At 45.8% G+C, this 18,216-nt stretch overlaps 1 protein-coding gene across 1 annotated transcript in view; it reads right to left on the bottom strand.

Moving 5' to 3' along the window:
• Window positions 1-18,216, bottom strand: part of LOC138966228 (cilia- and flagella-associated protein 57-like) — a 56,486-nt gene that overhangs the window by 36,053 nt on the left and 2,217 nt on the right. Inside the window, exons 3-12 of the mRNA XM_070338369.1 lie at window positions 17,048-17,236; window positions 15,821-16,062; window positions 9,008-9,158; window positions 8,453-8,608; window positions 7,922-8,061; window positions 7,377-7,542; window positions 6,760-7,086; window positions 5,959-6,132; window positions 5,292-5,453; window positions 4,441-4,596 (exon numbers count right to left, since the gene is read on the bottom strand). Coding sequence (XP_070194470.1) covers window positions 4,441-4,596; window positions 5,292-5,453; window positions 5,959-6,132; window positions 6,760-7,086; window positions 7,377-7,542; window positions 7,922-8,061; window positions 8,453-8,608; window positions 9,008-9,158; window positions 15,821-16,062; window positions 17,048-17,236 — 1,863 coding nt within the window. The remainder of the gene's footprint in view (window positions 1-4,440; window positions 4,597-5,291; window positions 5,454-5,958; window positions 6,133-6,759; window positions 7,087-7,376; window positions 7,543-7,921; window positions 8,062-8,452; window positions 8,609-9,007; window positions 9,159-15,820; window positions 16,063-17,047; window positions 17,237-18,216) is intronic.

Raw genomic sequence — 18,216 nt, 5'->3', positions numbered from 1 at the left:
CTTTACCTACTTCAGCAGTCCTCCGCGACAGCGCCGCTTCCGGTTACGGCCGGAAGCGTAGGTTCACTGGTTAGTGCACAGACTGCTGTCACGTCCGGTTTCGAGCCTTGCCCTACGGCAGCAGTCGTACGCGACAGCTGTGCTTCCAGTTCCGGCTGGAAGTGTCGGTTCACTGGTTAGTGCACAGGCTACTGGCACGTTCAGTTCGAACCTTGCCTTACGGCGGTGGTCGTACGCGACCGCTGCGCTTCTGGCTGCGGACAGAAGTGTGAGCTCACCGGTTAGTGCACAGGCTGCTGTCACTTCTGGTTCGAGTCTTGCCCTACTTCAGCAGTCGTCCGCGACAGCTTTGCTTCTGGTTCCGGCTGGAAGCGTAGGTTCACTGGTTAGTGCACAGACTTCTGTCACGTTCGGTTTGAACCTTGCCTTACGTCGGCAATCGTACGCGACCGCTGCGCTTCTGGCTCCGGCCGGAAGTGGGGGCTCACTGGATAGTGGACCTGCTATGGTCCCATCTGGTTTGAGTCTGGTTTTTCGTCAGCAGTGCCCTTTGGGCTTGCAGGCTCCCTGCCTCAGGCGGATTAGCAGCTACCACACCCTTCGGTAGTGGGTTCTGCCGTTCTCCTCACTTCCTGTGCCTTTGGTCTTCGACGCCTCTCATCCTCCTCTTAGTCAGGGGTGAAGTTTGGCCGTTGACTTGCAGGAAAGGGGCTTCAGGCTCCGGCCTTCCCCGCTCAGGTCTTGGGCTCTTATCGCTTTTAGCCAGCTCCTTCGCTTACCACGTCGGACTCTCGTTCGGTTGATGGTTAGCAGACGCTCTCGGGGTATTCGTCCCTCGTCAAGGGGTTTTTTGGTCGAAATTGCGTCTACCGACGTTTTTTCAATAAAGATTGGTTCCCAGTCGGCGAGAGAGAAGGAAGGTTACTTCCTGTTTAAGGTGTAGCCTTTCAACTCTCTCCCATCTTTGCCAAACCCTCGTCTTCCGGCAGCGGCTTCCTCTAGTTCCGGTTTTCTTTGCTGTCCTCACGGCCAGCTATGGAACTGGCGCGGTTTTGGTTTGCCTCTCCTGCGCAGGCTTCTTCTTTCGGGACATTAGCGGCTCAGAGGAAGTTGCCTTTGCCCAAGATGTCCCGGAATTTGCTGTCGTCTTTTGCCCCTCTGCGTGCACCTTTGCCGGTCACGCCGGAACTTCTTCTTTGGGGAACTTTTCGAGTCCCCTGCTCTCTGAGCAGACTCTCTTCCCTTCTGAGGAAGTGGGCAGACAGCTTTTGGAACTTGCTTCCATTTCGGAGACACTCCTTTACGGAGTCCTTGGCGCCCTTTGCACTCAGTAAAGAGCAGGTCGCAGGGGATGCTTCTCCACCTTTGCTAGGGCGAATTTAGAACAGAGGAGGCCTTCCTCTCTGCACAATGCCCATGCGGTCATGTACAGACGGGACTTGTTCCTCGCCCATTCCTAGTTTATGAGGAATCAATGAGAGACACCCTTAGTTCTTCACCCCGGGTGGATGGGTCTCTCTTTGGCCTCCTGGCCTCTAAGGCCTCCTGGCCCCCCTGGCCTCCAAGGCCTACTGGTCTCCAAGGCCTACTGGTCTCCAAGGCCTCCTGGCCTCCAAGGCCTCCGGGCCTCTGAGGCCTCCTGGCCTCTAAGGCCTCCTGGCCTCTAGGGCCTCCTGGCCTCCAAGGCCTCCAAGGAGATAAAGATTTGTAGGGACCTTCAGGTCTCTTCTTTTGCTCTTCAAGCTTTGAAGCAGCAAAACAGGCTCTACCTTAAGCAGACTCAGCCCTTTCAGGCTAAGTCCTCAGCTCAGGTTTATCCGGAGAGGTTCTTTCTTTCACAGACGTCATAGTCTGTGTTTTTTGGAACAACAGCCGGCATTAGGGCATCCGGGTTTTTTAGCCTCGGCCGGTGCAACAGCCATTTCATCCGTTGGTGGTGGTGGTTGTTGTTTGCTCTTATGGACTCGGTCCAAGTGGGTCTTTCGCCGAGTTTGACTCTGTCTTTCTCTAGCTATCGGACTCGTTCTGGTGTTTCGTCCAAACTTAAGGTTTACTTGAGTTGGCCTCGGAAGTTACATTCAGATTTTCCTGAGTTTGCATTGGTTTTGGCAATGCATGGTGAGGAGTCATTCTTGTGGCCTATCACTGTCTCAGCTTTATTGGCTAGCCCTCTCCTTTCGGCAGAGGTCTAGTTAATGTTCCGGTTCTTTGGGTGCGGGCTTTTAGTCCAGCATCTTTTATGGCCGGTCTACGGGTGTTACGGCTCTCAGCCTTAGCCCGGGTAATAGTCTCTTGACTGGCACGGGCAACTACGGTCTCCGTGTCCCTAGAATTTGTGTCTTCCTCTTCTCCCTCATCCTGGCATGAGGCGAGTCGGGGCAACTTCCGGTGGTTTGGGTTGCCTGTTACGGCTCCCTTCTACAGGGTTCGTACAGAGTCCTTGAACCCTGGAAAACTCCTTGAAAATTGGAAAACCTTTTCCAGGCCTTGAAAAGTGCTTGAAAATAGAGTTTTGTTAAATAGTCATTGAAAAGTACTTGATTTTTCCAAATTGTTGCCTATACATTTCGTCAGCAGCTTGTCTTATTTAAAAAAAAATGCAACCCCCTTTGTTTTCGTCAAATACAGTACACACATTTTGGGAGAATAAAAGATCGAGTGAAAACGAAAGCAGACGAACTAACTATTACTAGTCACCCGTAGTTGCTTCCCTTCCCGGAAGTTGGCAAGGGAAACAACTACGGAATGACTTGGTGCTTTGCATTAATTTGGGGAAAATCATGTCCTTGAAAAGCATTTATTTGGTCCTGGAAATGTCCTTGAAAACTCCTTGAATTGTATCAGCTCTGCCCTGCAGGAACCCTGCTTCTACCACTTGCAACTTTTACTGATGCTTGCCAGTTGTTTTTCGTGTCTGACGCTCGGTTCTGAGGTAATCAGACGCGTTTGGCTTTTCAGCTGAACTCAGGAATTTTTTCTGGGCTTGGTCTGCCGCGAACTTTCCTTCGGGCCTTTTCCCTGAGAACTCTTGTTCGGGGAGTTTTATGGCTGGTTGGCTTCACGGTTTTCCGTTTTCCTTCCCAGTCTTGTTTTCTGGTTTAGGTTTTTGAGTTTCTTTCGATTACCTACAAGCAGACTGCTCTACGAACACTGACTTTTTGTCTTTTCGTTTCGGGTCACCGGTCACATTAAGCTTTGGGCCACGGCGGTTTCCGCTTTCCGGTGCTTACGCACTATCTTAGGTCGCTGCTTCCTCGTTTTTTACACCTCTCTCTGCTTTCGCAGGGACTGGTAGAGGGCGACTGGTGACCGTCTCCTTTGAGTTTTCTCTTTGAGTTGGACTCTTTCTCACGGAGCTTTTCCAGGCCATTAGCATTTCCTTCCATTAGAAAGGGGGGAGGGGGGGGGTCAGCTTGTCTTCCCCTCTACTTGGCTCGGGTTTTATTCAAGGCTTGGGTCTTTTTCCGGACTGTTTTACGGTTCAGGAGATTGGAAGAAGTGCTGGGCACGGCTTACCGGCTCTCTGATGCTGTCTTTCGCTTTTTTGCCTGAGCGGCATTGCGACTGTCAATCAGGATGGTTCTCGGTACTCGTTCTGTCATTTGGCAGCGGGCCAGTTCCTGGCAAGGGTTTTAGAGTGAGTTAGATGTTTTCTTTCTCACCGGCTCTTTTCCTGATTTTTGGCAGTGGGCCAGTTTTTGGCAAGGGATTCTCTTTCCCTCCGCCTTGGCGTAGCTATCGGCTATCTTTCCCCTTGGCTCAGCCCGAGCTCTTTTTCCAGGGCCTGGGCCTCCTCCTCGGCCGTTTTACGGTCTGGGAGGTTGGATGATGTCCTGCGCACAGCTTTCTGGCGCTCGGCTTTGGTCTTTATCAGATTTCATAGGGAGACATTGCTGCCTTCTGGCAGTATGGATCTATCTGTAACGATGGATCTAGATCCCTTCCTGCTTTGGTGGCAGCGGGACAATGCCTCTCCAGATTTTAAGAGTGAGTTTGAACTTTTTTTGATCTTACCCACCGCCTGGTTGGAGTTATCTGCAATTATGTGATTCGGAGTAAGTAATATGTAATTTAATCGAAAATTTTTATTTAAATTTTCATTTGATTAATATACTTACCCGAATCACATAAGTAATTCCCGCCCGCCTGCCCCGCTCGATAGTTTTTCAGTATTCTATTAGTCGATTGAAGGGGTATCACGTGACCAGCACCAATGATGACGTAGCAGGCTACATGGGACGTAACCCAGGGTGTCAGCCATGCTGGTGCAGTCACTTTTTTAGTTGGGGTTGCTCCCCTTATACCTAGACGGGGTAGCTTTTATCATAACCTAAGCATCTAAAGTGGGTCAATGCAATTATGTGATTCGGGTAAGTATATTAATCAAATGAAAATTTAAATAAAAATTTTCGAATATACCATAAAATGTGGCCAGCCTACCTGGTTCTTAGTTTTGAGGGACTCCATCTCCTGGATGAACTTCTCTGTGAGCTCCTTCATCTTCTCGTTGTAGTTCATGTCCTTCAGCCTCAGCTGGTACTCGTTCTCCATCTTCAGCTCCTCCACACGGGAGTTCAGGTCGGCCATGGAGGCATTCTGCAAGCACACGAGGAAACAGATATGTTACAGTCATCATAAGGGATTGTATATCAGTACGCAACAACAAGACAATTTAGTTATGCAATGTAATGAACACTGTTAACATTTTAGAAGCTGCTAATTTAGACTTATAACATCTCAGCACCTGTGTTTGAAGACCATACAACAATCAATAATTCATCAGTTTTGTGAGAATGAATGTTTGTTTGACTAGTCGAGAATAGAGAGATGTAAAGAGGAACTAAATCCCAAAGAAAATAACTACAACACCAATCAAAATTTGTTTGTTTGTTTGTTTGTTTGTTTGCTTAACGCCCAGCCGACCACGAAGGGCCATATCAGGGCGGTGCTGCTTTGACATATTATAACGTGCGCCACACACAAGACAGAAGTCGCAGCACAGGCTTCATGTCTCACCCAGTCACATTATTCTGACACCGGACCAACCAGTCCTAGCACTAACCCCATAATGCCAGACGCCAGGCAGAGCAGCCACTAGATTGCCAATTTTAAAGTCTTAGGTATGACCCGGCCGCGGTTCGAACCCACGACCTCCCGATCACGGGGCGGACGCCTTACCACTAGGCCAACCGTGCCGGTACCAATCAAAATGAACACATACAACAAAAGACATGGCAATGAATAAGTGATATCAAATATGACCTCAACAATGGCAAATGACGTTTCCTCACCTTTTCTTCCAGGTCGCTCTTGGTGATGAGGATTTCCTCGGCCCAGCCCACCTCCTTGTCGCGCTTGAGGCCCCGCCCCTCTTTGTCCTGGATCTTCCACAGCAGGATGGTGGCGTCCTCACCCACCGTGATCAGGTATTGGTCGTCGTACGTGATCTTCATCTGTAGCAACAACAGGTGGGGGGTTAGATTGTGCACGCAGTGACAAGCGTCAACTAGAGAGGGATAATGTGTTGCTGAGCTGCATGGTTTTATGTTGTTGTAATTGTTTTTTGTTTTTTAATTAAAAAGCAAGCAATTACATGTACTGCTGTTCTGAACAGCTGTGATCTATGTGCTTAGCATTGAGTGCATGATGCAGCAAGAATCAACTGTGGTTGCTTTGATGCTTGCAAGTACATGATGCCTATATGTCTGTTCAAACTCTATAAATAAAAAATGAAAATGTGCCAAATATTTTAATCCATTTGTGAAAAAGATCACACTGCCTACTCTTCTGTTTTTTTGCTGAATTTTGTTCTTGTCTTTTTATATTCCTTTTATGTTTCCTTCCCCATCCCCATCCCCACCCCACTGAAACCAGAACTGCCACCCTGCCCGCCTCACATTTTCTCTCTCCAAATGATGCACATCTAAACGGAACAAATACAATCTCTGTAATCTTTACCTTAGTGATTGCAGCTCCGTGACCCTGATGTTCCTGCCACTCTCCAGGAATGGTGAGGGGAAACTTGACGGACCACATTGTTCCCCTTGCTGTGCCCGCAAACAGCATCCGCCCGGAGTGTGACAGTGCCACGTTTGTCAGTGTCATGTCACCTGCTGGCACTTCACGCAATATCTGTGAAAATAGCACTGGATGGTTATAATATCCAATGATCCTAGAAACTTTAAAATCCTGTAGCAGTAAGTGGCAAGAGACGAAAATGATATTTTTGGGATATGAAACACTTGCATGAATAGTGTTGTGCCATTGGCTTGAACAGTTTTTGTTGGAGTTTAGTTTTCTGTGTCGTTCAGTTTGAATGGGCTTTATTTCATCCACTGGGTTGATTTGAAAGAGAAAAAAAATATTTTACTGAAACACTATCTTTAAATCTCATCCTCAAATTAAGAGATCAGGACCCCCCGCGGGTTAGGGGGAAGAATTTACCCGATGCTCCCCAGCATGTCGTAAGAGGCGACTAACGGATTCTGTTTCTCCTTTTACCCTTGTTAAGTGTTTCTTGTATAGAATATAGTCAATGTTTGTAAAGATTTTAGTCAAGCAGTATGTAAGAAATATTAAGTCCTTTGTACTGGAAACTTGCATTCTCCCAGTAAGGGAACGGTTGAAAACGACGTTAAACACCAAATAAAGAAAGAAAGAAAGAAATCAGGACTCGGAACAACACTTGCTGACATTTGAGAGGTACATAACAGAATAAGCCTTCCCATACACGTTCAAAACTTGTTACATCAGTCATACCTGTGAATCAGCAATCTCCTTCAAGGTCTTGTCAGAGCCGGCAGCAAAAGTCGTCTTTCCATCTGGAGTAACAGCAACCCCAGTGTAGCTGCAAGACTTCAGAACACTCTCACCAATACGTTTTCCAGTGAAGGAATCCCACTCGTACACAGCTCCGTCCATACCACAGGAGACGATCTTGCTGTCGTCGGCACTCCAGACAATAGATCTGACCTTGCCGTTGTGACCTTTGAGGTTTATGACGCACTCAAAAGTTGTGGTGGAGTAGATTTGGATAACATTGCCATGTACAGCGGCAAACAGGTGACCTCCGTTGCTGAATGCGCACTGACGAGAAAAACATTGGTTGAGGTCAAATAAAAGAAACAAAGAAACAACATTGTTTACCAACCTAATTCAACTGCAGCTTTCTTCTGTAACAATACATTTCACGTTTTGAAAACATTTTATGTTAAGAAACTCTTAATCCATGCAACATTTTGCAGCCACATCAAATAGAAATGTGGGGTTCAAAGGAACATAAAAACTGTACTTCTAGCACCGATAATACTCTATGAATACTATGTGATACATCAACTGCAGTTTGGCACCAAATCCTGAACACAAAGAATGCACACCTCTTTGCACCCACGGACAGTGAACTCCTTGAAAGTACGGATGTCGTCGATGAGGAGGTTCATGAGGCGGAGCTTGTCGCTAAAGCCGACCAGGATGTAGAGACCTGAAGGATGCAGGGCGATGCTGTACGCTTCCTCGGCAAACACTTTGTACAGCTCCAGATTGCTGTGGAGAAAACAATTGTCTACAATTACAAGGCATTTCAAAAGGTAGCTCCTGTTTCTAACTTGTTAATAGACAGAATGCCAAAAGGCACACCCTCTCTCTCACTAACCTGTTAGCAGACAAAGCAAAGTGAAATGAAAAATGGTTTTAAACATCTTCGGTAAACTCTGGAACCTATACTATATGTAGATATAGTTTGGAATCTGATACCTGAATGTACATGGCTGTGTTCTACACACTTCACCTCTATTCACTGTTCTCTTCTTCTTAGGTAGCAGGCGGCAGTGTCAAAAAGAATGTACTTATTGCTATCACAAGAACCTTACAGGTACTAGGTAGCTAATTCAGGATTGTGGACACAGAGGAACAAAATCCTTACCAAGTTTCATAATTCCAGATGCGCACGGAGCGGTCAACGGAGCAGGTGGCAACGATAGGTTTGCGTATGCACACGTCAAGCCCCAAAATCTGACCATTATGGAAAGACTGGGCCAGCACTTCAAATGTTGCCTGGTCACCCTGGAAAATGAAAAGAACAATATTTAAAGATTTGTTCATGCATCATACTGACAGTGCTTTTCTTGTGAGTAAAATGCTTGGGCAAACCCACATTTTCACACGAGGGAATCGCTTGAACAGAACCCCTATCTGTCTTTCTGTGGTAAACTGTCTGGACTCTCACCCACATAGGCAACCCAACCATACACACACCATCCATCTGCACGCACAGACACAGAAAGACAGACGCAACCACATCCACTCTCTCTCCCTCTCAAAAATGGAAAATAACACTCACTCTCTCAATCTTAAAAATACAAATAACACTCACAGTATAATATTAACCCACAACCTCGATAAGATGATAACTGCTCAAAAACCTGCAAAGACACAAGCAAACTAATCCACTTACCTTTCCAATGTCGGCACTAGACAATTGAAGGTAATAGAACTGGGCCTGGTCCGTGCTGGCCACCAGTGTCTCCTCGGAGGGGCTGACCGTCAGACACTTGATCACCTGCTGCTGGGGCTTGGCAGGGTCAGCGCTGTTACTGGGGTCTGCGGGGATCTGACAGCAAGCACAATGGTTCTTGTTGTTAAGGTAAATACAAGTTGCAGTCCTCCTAATTATCTGATTGCAATTCTGTCCATTTGTTCCAAAGTGTGTCAGCGTTAGTACTTTTCCACTAGTGTGTTGACATGGTAGATGTTCGTATTGAAAAGCAAGCACAGCACAGTGTGTGTGTGTGCTTACAATTTTTATTGTTTCTCTGTGTTTGCTAGTTTCGTTTATATTGTTGTTTCCAGTGGAGTCAAAAAGTCACCAGTGAAAATAAAATACTACACACTATTCAGTGAAAGGCTTACAAGACAGTCATGTTACTGTACCTATATAGTTGTTCACAACCATTCCTGAAGACTGAAAAGGTTAAAGCATATGGGTATTCTGTATAAATGCAAATCATACCTTGATTTCTCTGGCCTTTTTGAAGAAATCTTTGTCGTCAGTCTTCTCAAAGAGGTAGACTGTGCCAGGGCCACAGGCACATGCAAACCCCTTGGAGTAGGCAACGATCGCTGTGATTTGTGTCGACCCCGATGCTGAAGAGTCCTCGCTTCTGAAAAGCAAAACAAAACATTAATTTGTGTCAACATATTCTACTTATTTTAACTTTTATTTTTTTTACACTGACTGACTGAGTGACTTTTGGTATGAATGGTTTTTTTCCGTTTCTTTTTACATTTAGTAAAGTTTTGACTTGACTAAATGTAAAAAAAACGATTCGGAAAAAACTACTGGACCGATTTCATGAAACTTCACATGAGAGTTCCTGGGTATGATGTCCTCAGACTCATTTTTAATTTTTTCGATAAATATCTTTGATGACGTCATATCCAGTTTTTAGTGAAAATTGAGGCCGCACTGTCACACTCTCATTTTTCAACCAAATTGATTCACATTTTGGTCAAGCAATCTTCGACGAAGTCCGGACTATGGGATTGCATTAAATTACATATCTTGCCCAACTCACATATATAGCAATTAACCCTAGTTCAGTGCTGGTAACGCTGTACGCGTCCCCTTGGTAACAAGGGAGACAACTCTAAAAAAGAGTGACCAATACCCATACTGGTATCGAAGCCAGACCAATACTGAGTCTGTCTTCCGTATGCGCGCGCATACGCCGCCATTTGTATTTATTCCAAACTCAGCGCTCAGTCAAGTTGGTCGCTATTTCGTACGCTCTGGCTGTTTTCAGCCGTGGTTACTTAGTCTTTTGGACTTGGTTTCTTCCCTCTTGGTTTCTACTCGTCGTCTTACTTCGCTGATATGTTGAGGTGAGATCGTTCCTTGTTTTTTCTTGAATTTTGACGGCGTTTTGGGCCATAATTTGGACGTGTGAAATTTTTCCAGAATTTTTTTTCGTGAGTCTTTTTTGTCATGGCTGATAATGTCAAGAAGAGGCATGCTCCCAAACAGGTGGCTGCTGAGTCCTCTCCTCCCAAGAAAACGCCTAGAAAAGCTAAACAAACCGGTCAGACTGTTGTGTCGGTGTTAGAACCTTCTTCCAAGAAATGTATTGATGTATTGGTTGACTTACCGGCTACTTCCATTTTGCCGGCTAAGTCCTTGGAAAATGTCGCTCATGAGATTAAGCCTGTTAAAGCGGCTTCCGCTTCTGTGGTTCCTGGTTTAGCTTCCGCGGACGTAGCTTCTTTGCTACTCTCGCTTAGTTCAAAGGTTTCGTCGTTGGCTGAGGAGTTTTCATCCACGAGAGCGGAACTTCGTGCCCTTCCTTCCGGGGTGACTGGTGTGTCTTCTCTAGCCAAGGTTCGCCCTTCTCCTTCCGCTACGGTCACTCGAGCGGACGTCCATGCTTCACAGGATGAGGAGGACCTTCACTTCCTTCCATGGGGTGGTCCTTCTTCCGGTGGTTCACTTCAAAGAAAAGGTATGTCAGCTACGCAAGTAACCGGGTTCTCCGGCCAAAATGTAGCGCGTCTGCAGGAGAAAGTAACCCCTGACATGAGTCTTAGGGGCGAAAGTTCTGATCCCTGGGCTGGCCCCAACCGTTCTGTCGGTCGGTCAGTGCGGGGTAGGGACCCTGTAGAGCGAACGGAAGGTTTGGTGCTCCCCGCCGTGTCACATTAGACATTGGTCAGGGTGTGCAACTTGAACGCTTCCGCCCTGGGGGCAGGAAGAGGACAGTAAAGCTGGCTCTTAGTTGGACTATGATAGTCAAGCAGGGGGTCAGCTTCCGGATTGCACGGACGTGCATGATGGCTGTTCGGACGAAGGTGCTTCCGCTTTGGGGGAAGGCGCTGGGTTCCGGTTGCTGCACAAGCTGGCAAGCGCGGTGGCGCTTGCAGCGGAAACGGCTTCAAAGTATTTCGAAGAAGGTGTGGTAGAGTCTAAGGCTCAGGTTGTCCCACCACCTTCGGCTCTTGGAGATTTTCGCAGTTCCAAAGATACGAAATGTTCTTTCCGGTTCCGTGAGTCTCCTTCGGTAGCATTCGAGATGTCGAAAGTCTTGTCGAAGTTTCGTCCTCAGTCGGGTTCTCAGACCTCTACTGTTCCGTTGTTAGCGCAACACAGCGAGGCACCTGAGTCTGCTAAGCCGTGGTTGGCTCAAGCGGGTCAACAAGCTTCTTGTTCAGCTGCTTTTCGTAACTTCAAACTGGTGTCTCATCCTTTTGCATCAGAACCAGGACCTTTGCAGAACGCACACTCAGAGGGTTCTCAGTCTGGCATGGCAAGTCGGTTTCACGGTCAATCTAGTGAAATCGGAGTTGGAACCGTCCCAACATTTCACTTACCTTGGGATGGAGTTCGACACCTTGGATTGGTCAGTTTGCCCTTCTCAGAGAAGGGTGGACAAGTTGCAGGCTTTGATTCGTTCTCTTTACGGAAAGAACCTTTCCACGGCTCGGGAGTTGTCCTCTCTACTGGGTCAGATGGAATCTATGGCTCCGCTGGTTCCTCTTGGCAGAGTGCACAAAAAGTCTTGTGGGTAACAAGGACATTTATGGGAAATCGGAATTCCTCCGCTGTAACCTCATGAATATTAATAAGTAGCACATGGACCAATCGCTGGGCAATGCCAGAGATTGTTCCAGCCAGCTTAGCGTGGATGCTTTCCCCTTGACCGCGTTCGGTCACTTTCTTCTTTGTCTACCTACAGACAACACCATTTTTGCTCTGTCTCTACTGTTGACTTATTCTTCGTCTTTTCCCTCCCACCCATCCCTATGTTTACCAGTTATCCCCTTTGTTACATATTGCAATGGAAATTTAGATTCTTATCCTTGTCATGGTGTCATTATATTGCAAGCTATTATTGTCACCTTGCTGAATATATTCGTAAATTTGCTTGTACTTTTAGTTCCTGTCACTGGAATGAGTTAGCCTCTAACGATGGGTTGTCCATGCCATAATTCTATCCATGGTTTATTACATTACATGCCCTTATTGGCTCCTATTCACTTTTGATTCTGACAATTTTTATTCTGCATGCTGCCAGGGTGTGCTGGCACCACCGTTTGAGCTTCGGTGCAGTACCATTATTGATTGGTCTGGAACCGAAACTTAGGCTATAGTCCACAGTTGCACCAGGTCCCAGACTACTTCCCTTTCGCCCTGAGCGGTTTTTGGGCTGAGCAGCCGGCGACTGTGGCATCTGGCATAAACATATATCTAAATAATATCAAACTAACGTTTCAATTGTCAACGTTATGGCGGAACAGCCCCAAAAGCTTTATGGACTCTCTAGATTTTATAATGAAATTCAATTGTTGGATTCCATGAGAATCCCCAACTAAATTAATTAACAGGTTGGGCAATTAACTATCTATTCTTGAAAAACATAGGTAAGGTAAAATAATTACAGAATTTAATAAAATAATTGTCACTTCGGTGGCCTACTGCAGCAACACTTTGCATTGACTCTTTTGTTAATTTTTTGCTTGTATGTTAATTGTGTGAACTGTGTCTCATCTGCCTTGTCTCCACTGATTTCACATAAAAGGCCTTTTCAGGCAGCTCTGCAAGCACAATGGGACCAAACAACTCGAGGCTGGAATGTCCAGATCGAGTTGGGGAGTTGGTACCACAAGTGTGTGGCTTCTTCCCTGGGTTTCGCAGGGGGTTCCCATTGCTCCCCCGTTACCGGGGAACGATCTGTTCACGGACGCCTCTCAGACAGGCTGGGGAGCACATCTGGCGGAACAGACGGTGTCAGGTGCTTGGGACGTCAATCAGGCCTCTTGGCACATAAATGTACTGGAACTAGAGGCTGTTGCTCTGGGTCTTCGGACTTTTCTGCCTCTTCTGTCTAACAGCCATGTCAAGTAACATACAGACAACATGACTGTAGCGGCTTACATAAACCGCCAGGGCGGTACTCGCTCTCAGGTGCTGTCAGACAGCGCATGTCGCTTACTGATAATGGTGCAGCACACACCACATTCTTCTGTCGGCAACATATCTGAAGGGCACTCTCAATGTGTTGGCGGATGCCCTGAGCAGGGGGGACATTGATCCTTCACTCAGAGTGGACTCTTTCCCACCAGGCTCTAAATCGCCTTTGGGCTCAGGTGGACAAGCCCTTCATCGACTTGTTCGCGACAAGATTCTCTTCCAGGCTTCCTCTCTTCGTGTCTCCGTTCCCGGACCCTCAAGCATGGGGGGTAAACGCACTCGAGATGGATTGGTCGTATCTGGTGGCCTATGCCTTTCCTCCCTTTCGCCTTCTGGGCAAAGTTGTGAGAAAAGCAGACTTAGAAAGGCCAGCGTTGGTTCTAGTTGCTCCTCTTTGGCCCAGCCAGCATTGGTATCCCGATCTACTGCGCCTTGCGGTGCGTCCTCCAATTCCTCTTGCAGTAAGAAGGGGCGATCTGTTACAGCCTCGCTCAGGCATACCGCACGAAATTCCACGAGTTCTACAGCTTCACGGGTGGATTCTGTCAGAGTCTCTCTGCTCCGTGCAGGGGCCTCAGCTTCAACTCTGAACTTGGTGCAACATGCCCACAGGGATTCAACCAACTCGGTGTATTCCTCACACTGGTCGGCTTGGTCGAAATGGTGTTTGGAGAACGGTGTTGACTCTCTCTCGCCTAGGTCTATGCAGGTGGCCAATCACTTGTCAGCTGGTTGGCAGATCAAGGAGGTTCTCCCTCCTCTTTGCGGGTTAGGAGATCTGCGATTTCCTCTACGCTCAGACAGTTAGGTCACAAGATTAACCTAAGTGGGGTTATTGCTAGTGTCATCAAGGGCGCTTCTCTTGACACAGCTCATTCCAAGGCACAGCTCCCGGCTTGGGATCTGTGTTTGGTTTTGCGGTTTCTTTCTTCGGATGAGTTTGAGCCTCTCCATTCAGCCAGTTTGGCTAATGTGACGCGAAAAACTCTTTTCTTGGTTTTACTTGCTACCGCTAGGCGGGGTAGCGAAGTTCATGCGTTATCGGGACTTTCAAGGGATATCTCTCGGGGAAAAAGATGGCTCGTTTTCTCTTAAGTTTAGACCGGACTTTCTTGCTAAGAACCAAAAGCCGGGTCAAGCATCCCCTCTCATTCGCATTCCCCACTTGAGCAAGATTCTTGCTCCTGGAGATCCTGATGTTTTTAACTGTCCTGTTAGAGCACTCAGCAGCTACCTGTCTCAGACTTCGCGTATTCGCTCTGAAACACAGAAACTGCTTTTTATATCCCTCAACACGGTTCGGGGGAAAGACATCTCGAGAGTTACTTTGACCAAATGGGTTTCCACAACCATTAGGCATGCTTACATCTGGTGGCAAAGACAGTCAGGTGATAACAGAGTGATTTTGCCTCTTACTGCAGCCAGGACTCATGAGGCTAGAGCCTGGTCTTCGTCCTTAGCAGTTCTTTGCTCAGGTCGCCTCTCAGAGGTTCTTGAGGCGGCTTACTGGCGGTCTGAAGACGTATTTATCAACTTCTATCTGAGAGATGTTGCTGGAATTTGTCAGAATGGCAGTTCTGCTTTGCCTTCTTTGGTGGCTGCAGGGCAGGTTCTTCATTCTTGAATTGGTGAGTACCCTCCACCTATAGTAGCAATCTGCTATATGTGAGTTGGGTAAGATATGTAATTTAATCAAACATTTTAATAATAAATTTTCATTTGATTAATATACTTACCCAACTCACATTGTTTATTTCCTCCCGCCTCCCCGCTGTGGGGGTTATATTTTTCTAAAAAAGAAGTGAGTTGGGCTTCGTTTAGAATGAATACAAATCGCGGCGTATGCGCGCGCATACGGAAGACAGACTCAGTATTGGTCTGGCTTCGATACCAGTATGGGTATTAGTCACTTTTTTTAGAGTTGTCTCCCTTGTTACCAAGGGGACGCGTACAGCGTTACCAGCACTGAACTAGGGTTAATTGCTATATGTGAGTTGGGTAAGTATATTAATCAAATGAAAATTTATTATTAAAATTTTTGATTTCAGCTTGGAAACTTAAAAATTAGTTAATTAGTTTGCTCATTAAATTTGCCATTAAAATCGAATTTTCGCTTACAGAGTAAAAAAATGATCGCATTGTATTCTGCATCTTTTCATGAATTCAAAAATATATAGATATGTCATTTTTACTCTAAAAATGTGCTCAGAATGGAAGCAAAAAGGTTCAGTAAGTACTGGCCGGTCGCGTGCTTCGCAGAGATGAGCTTGACCCGCCTCAGTCTTCGGGTTAGCCTAGACCAGCTGAAGGTAGCCTCGTCGATGACTGTTTTTTGTTTTGTTTTTGATCTTTATATTTATTTATTTATTTATATGGGAGATTTATATAGCGCTTGACGTTCTCTAAGCGCTTTACATATTAATTTCTGCCGTGTGAGATGGAATTTTTTTTACACAATATATCACGCATTCACATCGGCCAGTAAATCTCAAGCCATTACGGCGAATATTTACTTTTCACGGCCTATTATTCCAAGTCACACGGGTATTTGGTGGACATTTTTTATCTATGCCTATACATTTTTGCCAGGAAAGACCCTTTTGTCAATCGTGGGATCTTTAACGTGCACACCCCAATGTAGTGTACATGAAGGGACCCCGGTTTTTCGTCTCATCCGAAAGACTTATAGCACTTGAACCCACCACCTGGGCTAGGAAAGGGGGAAGAAAATTGCTAACGCCCTGACCCAGGGTCGAACTCGCAACCTCTCGCTTCCGACGCAACGATTGACTAAATGTGTTTATATCGCATCACGCAATTTTTTCTTTTCTGTTTTTGGTACTTGAAGACACAGCTACTCACTTGTCATCTTTAGCCAGGTTGATTTCGTTCTTCAGCTCTCCAGCCTCAAACAGCAAGAGACGCCCGTTATCAGTGCCTACGACGATGCGTTCTTCTGACACCCAGGCATGACAGAGGTAGTTCTGAGGCTCCATCTTCTGGAAGTTGAAAGGCTTGAGGTTGCCTTCACTATAGCGGAAGTGACGGAAGATAGTGTTGCCGATGACACACAGCTGGGTGTTGTCCTGTGGGTTGAAGCTCACCTGGGAAACAAACAAAGACATGTTACATGTTATATGAAGTCTTATATCGCGCGCGTATCTCCAGACTCGGACTCAAGGCGCAGGGATCTATTTATGCCGTGTGAGATGGAATTTTTTACACAATACATCACGCATTCACATCGACCAGCAGATCGCAGCCATTTCGGCCCATATCCTACTTTTCACGGCCTATTATTCCAAGTCACACGGGTATTTTGGTGGACTTTTTGTATCTATGCCTATACAATTTTGCCAGGAAAGACCCTTTTGTCAATCGTGGGATCTTTAACGTGCACACCCCAATATAGTGTACACGAAGGGACCTCGGTTTTTCGTCTCATCCGAAAGACTAGCACTTGAACCCACCACCTAGGTTAGGAAAGGGGGGAGAAAATTGCTAACGCCCTGACCCAGAGTCGAACTCGCAACCTCTCGCATCCGAGCGCAAGTGCGTTACCACTCGGCCACCCTAATCTCAAACCAAAATTGGAAATCCATAGCATCATCATTATAACCATCCTCATCTCATTAATCATCCAAAATTATAAATTTATGTCTGTACTCATTCTGACATGTTAAATGGAAACAGGAATAAATAATGATAGTTCATCAACATAGTGATTAATTAAGGTATTTTGAACAGTAAAGAAGCCATGCAGTTTTTCACGATGGAGGTTGTTTTGTAATGAACACATCGCTATGCTAGGCAGAATGTAATGTTTGTGCCTTGTCACTGAATGAGGCTCTGCTGCATTCCATCAGGAAACAACACAATCTGGTTTTATCAACTGTACCTGAATAGATAGATGACTTAGAAAAACAAAACATATATATTTCAATGTCTGTACTTGAAGACTGTGAGGAGACTCGCATTCTCACCTGTTCCATAGCTACCTTTCCTTCTTTCTGTCTAATAATCTCACAGACAGACACACACACACACACACATACAAATCCTCTTCCTCCCTAAGCTACCAACACTCACCTGATAGACCTCCCCCATTGGGTTCTGTGGGTTGGAAGTCCTGGTGGTGGCCATGACCTTGGACTTCTCCCACGTCCAGTAGAGGAGCATCCAGTCCGGTTTGCCGCCCTGCGCCACCAGGTACTTGGAGTCAGGGGAGAACGCCAGGCTGACGTACTCTCCGGTCGACACATCTGGGGAGCTCAGAACCTACAAGGGAAACAAAAATTGTAGTAAAGAATCTAAGAGGCGAAATAGAGTTATCAAGAAAATGTGGTCATAGGAGTCTAGCTTACTTTTTATATTTAGTCAAGTTTTGACTAAATATTTTAACGTAGAAGGGGGAATCGAGACGAGGGTCGTGGTGTATGTGTGTGTGTGTGTGTGTGTGTGTGTGTGTGTGTGTGTGTGTGTGTCTGTCTGTCTGTCTGTGTGTGTGTGTAGAGCGATTCAGACTAAACTACTGGACCGATCTTTATGAAATTTGACATGAGAGTTCCTGGGTATGAAATCCCCGAACGTTTTTTTCATTTTTTTGATAAATGTCTTTGATGACGTCATATCCGGCTTTTCGTGAAAGTTGAGGCGGCACTGTCACGCCCTCATTTTTCAACCAAATTGGTTGAAATTTTGGTCAAGTAATCTTCGACGAAGCCCGGGGTTCGGTATTGCATTTCAGCTTGGTGGCTTAAAAATTAATTAATGACTTTGGTCATTAAAAATCGGAAAATTGTAAAAAAAAAATAAAAATTTATAAAACGCTCCAAATTTACGTTTATCTTATTCTCCATCATTTGCTGATTCCAAAAACATATAAATATGTTATATTCGGATTAAAAACAAGCTCTGAAAATTAAATATATAAAAATTATTATCAAAATTAAATTGTCCAAATCAATTTAAAAACACTTTCATCTTATTCCTTGTCGGTTCCTGATTCCAAAAACATATAGATATGATATGTTTGGATTAAAAACACGCTCAGAAAGTTAAAACAAAGAGAGGTACAGAAAAGCGTGCTATCCTTCTTAGCGCAACTACTACCCCGCTCTTCTTGTCAATTTCACTGCCTTTGCCATGAGCGGTGGCCTGACGATGCTACGAGTAAAATGGCATTGCGTTCAGTTTCATTCTGTGAGTTCGACAGCTACTTGACTAAATATTGTATTTTCGCCTTACGCGACTTGTTG

The sequence above is a fragment of the Littorina saxatilis genome, linkage group LG5 (genome assembly GCF_037325665.1).
Source record: "Littorina saxatilis isolate snail1 linkage group LG5, US_GU_Lsax_2.0, whole genome shotgun sequence".
NCBI lineage: Eukaryota > Metazoa > Mollusca > Gastropoda > Littorinimorpha > Littorinidae > Littorina > Littorina saxatilis.
This window is presented reverse-complemented; position numbering and strand designations above follow the sequence as displayed.